Genomic DNA, 8,224 nt, shown 5'->3' with positions numbered 1-8,224 from the left:
TTTTTTTTTTTTTTCGGTTTTTGGCTGGGGCCAGGTTTGAACCCACCACCTCTGGTATATGGGGCTAGTGCCCTACTCCTTTGAGCCATAGGCACTGCCCTATGACTCCCCTATGAGGGCCCTGATTTTTAACTTCAGTCTATCCTTTCCCTCACCTAGGGGAAGATGGACCCTCGCAGATGGCCCTGGAAGATCTGGCCATGTTTCGGGCAGTCCCCATGTCAACTGTCTTTTACCCAAGTGATGGAGTTGCAACAGAGAAGGCAGTGGAACTAGCAGCCAATACAAAGGTGGGTCCTATGGCTCTTCCCTAGAGCGACAGACGAGGATGCCACAAGTGTTTGTCGCTGCTGCAGGGGTGTGTTTGCTGGCCTTGCCCCTAGTGTAGAAGTTAGAACAGGAAAAGTGTGAGGGACAGTGCCAGTCGAGTGCCCTGCTCTTTTACCACAAGAATCCTGGTAGTCTCAGCCAGTCTAGTAGTTGACACCTATCAATATTTATCCTTCCTGAGTTGGGTTCTTCAAGATAAAAAAAAACAAAAGTAAGTTGAGCCACAGGGTCCAGATGAAGAGCTGCACACCATAGACCAGAGTGCCTGGCAGTTCCTATTTCTCTGCACAGTGTACTCAGGAGGCCAGTCTACCTAATAGAAAGTTGCTTTTGGTCTGGGGCTGCAGATCGCTGAGCAGCTCTCAGAAGTGTTTAGGGAGGTGTGGGCTACAGAGGGCCAGCAAGTCCCTTTTCCCTGCTGGAGGAGCCGAGATACAGTGACTCACTGAGATACCTGGTGGGTGTGGCAGTGTGGAAGGGAGAGCCTCCCTAGAAAGGCACTGCTCTCTGAGGCTGGAAGTGCTGCACCCTCTATTTCTCAATTTATCTATTCTGGCCTAGGGTATTTGCTTCATCCGGACCAGCCGCCCAGAAAACGCCATCATCTATAACAACAATGAGGATTTCCAGGTTGGACAAGCCAAGGTCAGTATAGTTCATGGCCCAGAGAGACCCCACAGCAAGCCTGAATCCTCCCTGCACCAACTTCCAGTAATTGGAGCCCACCCTGCTACCAGGCCCTGAGGCTCACTGTCCCTGTGTCAATCCCAGGTGGTCCTGAAGAGCAAGGATGACCAGGTGACTGTGATTGGGGCTGGAGTGACCCTGCACGAAGCCTTGGCTGCTGCCGAGCTGCTGAAGAAAGGTGAGGAGAAAGGGTCCTGAAATGTTATCAGTTGAGCACTGACTGCATACTAGGTCTTGGGTTTGGGAAAGAATTTCATCTAATTAAATGATGATAATAGCCCTATAAGGGTTGTCCCGCACAATGAGGGTTAAATCATTGTGAGTTGTTATTACTATTTTTTTTTTGGGAGATAGAATCTTACTATGTCACCCTCGGTAGAGTTCCATGGCATTACAGCTAACACCTCCAACTCTTGGGCTAAGCAATTCTCTTGCCTCAGCCTCCCAAGTAGCTAGGACTACAGGTGCCTGCCTGGCTGTTTTTTGGTTGTAGTTGTCATTGTTGTTTGGTAGGCCCAGGCTGGGTTCCAACCCACCAGCTCTGGCATATGTGGCTGGCACCCTAGGTGCTGAGCTACAGGTGCAGAGCCTGTTATTACTACCTCCAGCATTAATTAGCCTTCCCTTCAGTAGAATCACACAATAGGTGTCAGGTTTCAGCTGTGCTAAGCTCCATGAAGGAGAGGGCAGGGATGTTCTCCTTTGAAAACTGACCTCAGAGTCATTAGGAACTGATAAGCAGAGAGAGGAAGGAAGAAGAGTGCAGACTGGAGAGGGGCTGGAGCAGGGAAGGGCTAGAGGAAGATGGCTGGAGAGGCCAGGGAAGCCCTGCCCTGGGGTGTGGGAGATGGAGGTAGCAGGCTGTGAGCAGGGCATGGCAGGCTTGAGTTTGTCCTTTGAGAAGGTCATTCTGCTGGGTCCTCACCCAACCTTCTGACACCCTCCTGCCTGCCTCTCCAGCTACCCCATCAGCCCTTGCTTTATCTCACATCAGACACCTGGAGTCATTCTTCTGGCTCCCTCTTTATCTTCAAAATGTTGTGGGAGGATGAGGGAAGGGTGCTCAGGGCCCACACATTCCACTTGGTGTTCCTGGACAGTCCACAGGCCACATAGCTGACTGGGGGGCCAAGGGGATTGCTAAGTATTTGCTCAACAGTGGGAATAAGGGAACAACTGGTTCTGCCTGGGACACCCTACCAGGCCACACCTGGAGGGCCCATCAGAGGCCACAGTGCTCAGCCATACCTGTGTCTCCTCCCCTCACAGAGAAGATCAACATCCGTGTGCTGGACCCCTTCACCATCAAGCCCCTGGACAGAAAACTCATTCTTGACAGTGCCCGTGCCACCAAGGGCAGAATTCTCACAGTGGAGGACCACTACAACGAAGGTAATGGGGACCTGTGGCAATGGGGTGGGAGCAGGGGCCAGAGAGCCTGGGGACTGGACATAACTCTTTTATCTGAGTGCCGGGGAGGGGTGTAACCCAGAAGATCCAGAGCAGAGCTGTCCCTTGGAGCAGCTGGGACTGAATCTTTTAGTAGGATTGGGGACCAGCCACCTCCCAGCTGCTGACAGGGTGCTGTGCAGGGATTCTAACTTGTTGCTTAGAGTAGAAGAGGTGGATCTTGCTCCTGAAGTAATTTAAGACTAAAGATATTGTGCAGAATCAAACTCAGAAAACCATGCTAAACTTGTCTTTATGAGTCCTTCACAAAGCAGTCTCCACAAGTAACATCACCTCCTCCTCCTCTGAGGTCCCAGAGGCAGAGATGGGCTTAGATTCTGTTAGACTCTAAGGTCAGATGTAGATGTTAGTCTATGGAGGATGGCTGCCCAGAATATGTTTAAAAAAACACATTTAGAGGTCACATTTGGGCTTACAAAACTAATCAGCACTATGACCAGTTAGTGATACCTGCTCTGCCTATGGAAGTAGGATGGGGTGGTGTACACGTAACCTTTGCCATCCTTGGCTAAGGGAATAAACTCAGACTGGCAGAGAGCTGGGCTTACCCACCGCTCATCCTGAGGCCTCACCTTCTGACTCATCTCCTTTCCTTTGCCCAGGTGGCATAGGTGAGGCAGTGTGCACTGCGGTAGTGGGTGAGCCTGGCATCACTGTCACCCGCCTGGCTGTCACTCAAGTACCAAGAAGTGGGAAGCCAGCTGAGCTGCTGAAGATGTTTGGTATTGACAAGGACGCCATTGTACAAGCTGTGAGGGGCCTTGTCAACAAGGCCTAGAAAGAAAGAGTATGACATGTAGGGAGGGTCTACACATTCCTAAGAAATTCTGATAACGGTGCTCAAAGATGTATTGAGAGGAGTGGCAAATATATGTTTTAAGAAAAAGGAATTGGCCCTGAAGTGTTTTTTTTGTTCTATGGTGTGGATGAAACCAGTGCTAGTTCTGGGGAAGGAGGCCGGGGAGTGGTAGGGAGGCTGACACTCTTGGCTCTGGGTCAGGACATCTGTGTCCTGAGGAACCTTGCAATCACCTCTCCTGGGCCTAGCTGCCTGCCCCCAGCTACCAGAACTGCAGCCTCCTAGCCGAGAGTCTGAAACCCCAATTCTTCACCTTGCCCCCAGCCAACCTGACCCTGAGGAAAGGCTGGGGAGTTACCTCACAGCCTGAAGCTGTCCAGGACCCCTGAAGGCTCCCTCACTTCCCCCAAGGCCCCACAGCCTTGCAGTGGGAGGCTCCTGGGGTAGGGAGGTTCTTTCTTTCCTTGCCTGTCCTCTGCCTCCCCTCTCAGTCATCTGAGAAGCAGAGAGAAATGGGAAGAAGGGGTCCTCAGGTTAGCATCAGAGCTATGGGTGGTGGGAGAATAGGGAAGGGCCAGCTCCTAGCTAGTCCGTAAGCCAGATGTCCTCAATTCTGAGTGTGTGGGACAGTCCCCCTCAACTTGTTAAGGTGCCTGGGAGTCTGCATTTGACAGGCCCATTGATTTGGGCCAAAGCTTCTGAGTCACAGCCTACATTGTGCAGGCCCACGTTTCAGCCCCTCTGTGCTCTGCTGCTCCCAGGTGGGTTCCCTTGCTCTGGTGACCACAGCCTATTTCCCCCTCTGCTGTTCAGGCTCAGCTGGGTCAGCCCTACTTATTAAGGCCAACTGCACAGAACTTTGTGCTGGCTAAGGACAAACTAATGTCTGGGAGAGAGGGCCACTGATGGGTCCCCAGGGAATCCCTTGGAGGATGAGACACATTTATAGACATGTCCACTTGTCTCCCTGACAATCTGGACTGAACAACCTTAGCAAACTAGGTGAGTTGTGACTGTCAGGCTGAGAGTGAGGATGGGGTAACACAGTTGGATCTCAGGGAAGTGGCCTGGGCCTGAGGCAGTCTGTCCTCTGTCTCTGGGCCAGGTCTTCTCAGCCTGCTAGCCCTAGTGAAGGCCACCTTAGCACTGGAAGGCTGGGTCAGGTGGGCAGCCAGAGCCAGCACCCAGGAGGCCCTGGGTGCCAGGCACTGTAGAAAGCTCACCATGTGGAGAAGAAGCCGAGCTGGCAAGCCCTCCTGCCTGGGACCAGCGAGGGGAGAAGGGGAGTAGGTTGTTCTCAGGTCTCAGGGGGAGTTCTAGATCCTAACACCATTATAATGCTTTTTCTTTGTTTCTTTTTTTTCTCCATACAGAGTTTTACTCTGTTGCCCAGGATAGGGTGCAATGGAGTTACAGCTCACTGCAGTCTTAAACTTCAAGTGATCCTCCTGCCTCAGCTTCCTGAGTAGCTGGGACTACAGGCAAATACCACACCTGGCTAATTTTTATTTTTCTTTTTTTTTTTTTGAGATAGGGTCTCAGTGGTGAGCCGTGGGACCCCCAGCCTAATGTCTTTTAATGCCTTTTCTTATAATTGAATGAGGATATCCACAAAGATCTGCAGAACCCTGGCCCTGGATGTGGGCTGAGCACCACCCATGGCACTGCAAAGCCTGTAACTGAGCCCCCAAGTAGAGCTGGGGGTTGGGGGAGGCTTTATCTTTATCACAATAAGATTTCTCCCCAGTTTACAGATGAGGAACAGTGAGGAAGAATGGGAGTGAAGGTGACGTTACTGAGCATCTTCCATAAGCTTGTGCTTTGTGTATACAGACTTTTTCATCTTTACGACAATAAGATTTGTCCCCAGGGCAGCGCCTGTGGCTCAGTGAGTAGGGTGCTAGCCCCAGCCAAACTGCAGCATCAACAAAAAAATAGCGGGGCGTTGTTGTGGGTGCCTGTAGTCCCAGCTACTTGGGAGGCTGAGGCAAGAGAATTTCCAAAGCCCAGGAGTTGAATGTTGCTGTGAGCTGTGTGACAATATGGCACTCTACTGAGGGCAACAGAGACAGAGTCTGTCTCTGGAAAAAAAAAAAAAAAGTTGTCTTGGTGCCTGTGGCTCAAGTGGCTAAGGCACTAGCCACATACACTTGAGCTGGCCAAACAACAATTATGGCTGCAACCAAAAAATAGCCAGGCATTGTGGCAGGCGCCTACAGTTCCAGCTACTTGGGAGGCGTAGGCAGAAGAATCACTTGGGCCCAGGAATTGGCAGTTGCTGTGAGCTGTGATGCCACAGCACTCTACCCAAGGTGACATCTTGAGGCTCTGTCTCAAAAAAAAAAAAAAAATTCTCCCCATTTTACAGATGAGATAACAGTGAGGCTCAGAAGAGATACCACTTGACAATTAGTATAGAGTGTAGGGGCAGAGCTGGGGTTTGAGCCCAGAATCTGACAACAGAGATCCTAGCCTCGGTACCCTCCTATTCCTGGTCTCCCCAAAGGAAGAATTGTAGCTCCCTTAAGTAGAGCTTTGAGTCCCACAGGATGATGGGAGTAGCCTGGAGTTCAGATCTGTGCATCTACAGAGCCTACAGGCACATACAGAGAAGCTTCTAGAAACAAATATCGGGTAAGGGCACCCTCACCATGGGAATGTCAGTCGGCTGTGGGGGCTGCTGAGCCTGTCTACACTGCCTCACCCCAGCCTTCTGGCCTCTCCAGGACCCACATGACTTGTGAGAAAGAAGAGCACCTTCCTCAGGTGCAGGGTAGTAGCAAGACCTCCCAAGGCCTGAGCTAGTCACCCAGACCAGGCCTGTGCCACCACAGGCACAGGAAACTGGGACACTTAGGGATCCCAGGGCCATATGAAACCCTGACACTGCCTCTTTTTGCTGAGAGGATTTAGTGTAGAATGTGCTGAACGTGCTGGATGCCCCATCAACTGGGCCCTTGGAAGCCTGAGAACCTTCTGAACACTTAGGGAGGACAAGAAGCTGAGAGTGCCTGAGGCATCATGTGTCCTTGCCCTGGCTGGGCCTCCCTCATGGCACCAGCACCTGAGCAGGTCAGTGTGGCCTGCAGAGGGCCTACACTGCTGGTTAACTGGGCCCCACAACAGCCTCAGGACAAATGTTCCTGGTACCACTGGAAAGCCCCTCCCAGCCCAGCTGGCAAAAGAGAGGCCCAAGGCCACTGCTCATCACAACAGCACACAGCCACGCATGTGGCAATAGTCAGCACGAGACTGACTCCCAAGGTCCCCAACCACTCAGGCGAAGGCTGCCCCCAGCTGAGCCTGGCAGAGGGCAGGCAGGCCTGGAGACACCTCACTCAGCTCCCCAGACCCATACGCCCATACTTCTGGGTCTGATCCCACCTCCACCACTCCACTCAGCATTGGGAGAATCATCTCCCAGGCCTCAGTCTCCTTGTGTGTTAAATGGGAATAATGGCAGGGCCTCACAGGGCTGCTGAGAGAATGAAGTTAAGAGACATACTGATGCTGCTATTAGTACACTGACAGGCAGATGAGGGCTCAGATGCTGGATGCAGAACACTTCATAGGTGGGGGGCCTGGCTGGGCGAGTGGCCTTTAGTACTGTGCTTTGTGTGACCGCAGACAATTAGAGAATACAGGATTCTGCCAGCAGCTGCCCAGGCTGATGACAGGGAGTCAGGGCCTGGCATGTGGTCTCAGCTGTCATACTTTATTGTGATTGTCATCAACAGCCCTGTCGTGTTGGTTTTTTATCAGCTTCACTGAAATATAACTCAAATACTGTACAATTCATCTATTTAAAGTATACAGTTCAGTGGTTTTTGGTATATTTACTGAGTTACGCAACCACCAAGACAGTCAGTTTCGTAACGTTTCCATCATTCCCCAAAGGAAGTCCTATAACCCTTCACCAGCCACCTCCAAAGCTAAGATTCACAGACACCTCTTGCTACAGGGCTGGGGTCACAGCTGTCCCTCTTGCTCCCACTAAAGATCCCCTCCCCAGATGGGTGCATGTAGGGGAGACCAAGGTCCTGACATGGAGGAGAAAACCACATCAGATCCTCTGTCCTGCTTCCAGCCTTCAGGGTGACTTCTGCCTGGGGGTTGGGGCTCCCCTGTGTCCCATCTATTCTAGGTTGGACCCCTGGGGTCTGTATTTGCACTGGTTGATAGTTTGAGTTTCTAGCTCAGGCACAGCCTTGAGAAGAATGAGCCCTTTGGTCCAGCTGGCTTGGCCTGAAAGAAGACAGAAAAGGGCTGTCCTAGGAGTTGGAGTCCTGCTGCTGCCCTGAACTCCTAGGCCTGGAACAAGAGGTGTCCTGCTCCCAGCCCCTAGGCTGGATATGTTGGGAGCAGAGAGGAGCCTGAGGACTGCTATAACGAAATAGTACAGACTGTATAGCTTGAACAGCAGAAATTTAGCTCTCACTTTTCTGGAGGCTGGGAAATCCAAAATCAAGGTGCTGGCTGATTCAGTTTCTGGTGAGGCCCTCCTCTTTCTGGGTCATGGATGGCCATCTTTCTGCTCATGGAAGGCCTTCTGTACACCTTTCCTCTGCATGTGCTAGGGTGGGGGGAGCAGTGTTCTCCAGTGCCTCTTTTTCTAAGGAGACTTTAGGCCTTTGTTTAGCCTTAATTACCTCCTTAAAGGTCCCATTTCCAAATACAGTTACTTTAGGAGTTAGGGCTTCAACAAATGAATTTGGAAGCAGGTGCATAATTTAGTCCAAAGCAGCCCTCAAATCTGCTAAGTTCATGGTTCATTATCCTTTCCCAGGGCCACACTGTTCTGGGTGTTGGAACTTGAATTTTAAGAGAAAAATGAAAATAATTTTGGAATATCTGGGATTTAAATGGGAAGAGAAAAGTTTCTTTAAAAAGGTAGCAGAGGCTCGGCACCTATAGCTCAACCGGCTAAGGCGCCAGCCA

The 8,224-nt window shown here is 51.3% G+C and overlaps 1 protein-coding gene across 1 annotated transcript in view; it reads left to right on the top strand.

The window, feature by feature from the left end:
* Nucleotides 1-3,377, top strand: part of TKT (transketolase) — a 27,423-nt gene extending 24,046 nt beyond the window's left edge. Inside the window, exons 10-14 of the mRNA XM_003789386.2 lie at nt 160-290; nt 892-975; nt 1,102-1,195; nt 2,287-2,409; nt 3,090-3,377. Coding sequence (XP_003789434.1) covers nt 160-290; nt 892-975; nt 1,102-1,195; nt 2,287-2,409; nt 3,090-3,265 — 608 coding nt within the window. The 3' untranslated portion in view covers nt 3,266-3,377. The remainder of the gene's footprint in view (nt 1-159; nt 291-891; nt 976-1,101; nt 1,196-2,286; nt 2,410-3,089) is intronic.
* Nucleotides 3,378-8,224: the final 4,847 nt, after the last annotated feature.

This window comes from Otolemur garnettii, unplaced genomic scaffold (genome assembly GCF_000181295.1).
Source record: "Otolemur garnettii isolate 467f Iridium unplaced genomic scaffold, OtoGar3 scaffold00032, whole genome shotgun sequence".
In the NCBI taxonomy this organism is placed as follows: Eukaryota; Metazoa; Chordata; class Mammalia; order Primates; family Galagidae; genus Otolemur; species Otolemur garnettii.
The sequence above is the reverse complement of the archived record's forward strand: the minus strand, read 5'-3'. Positions and strand labels throughout refer to the sequence as shown.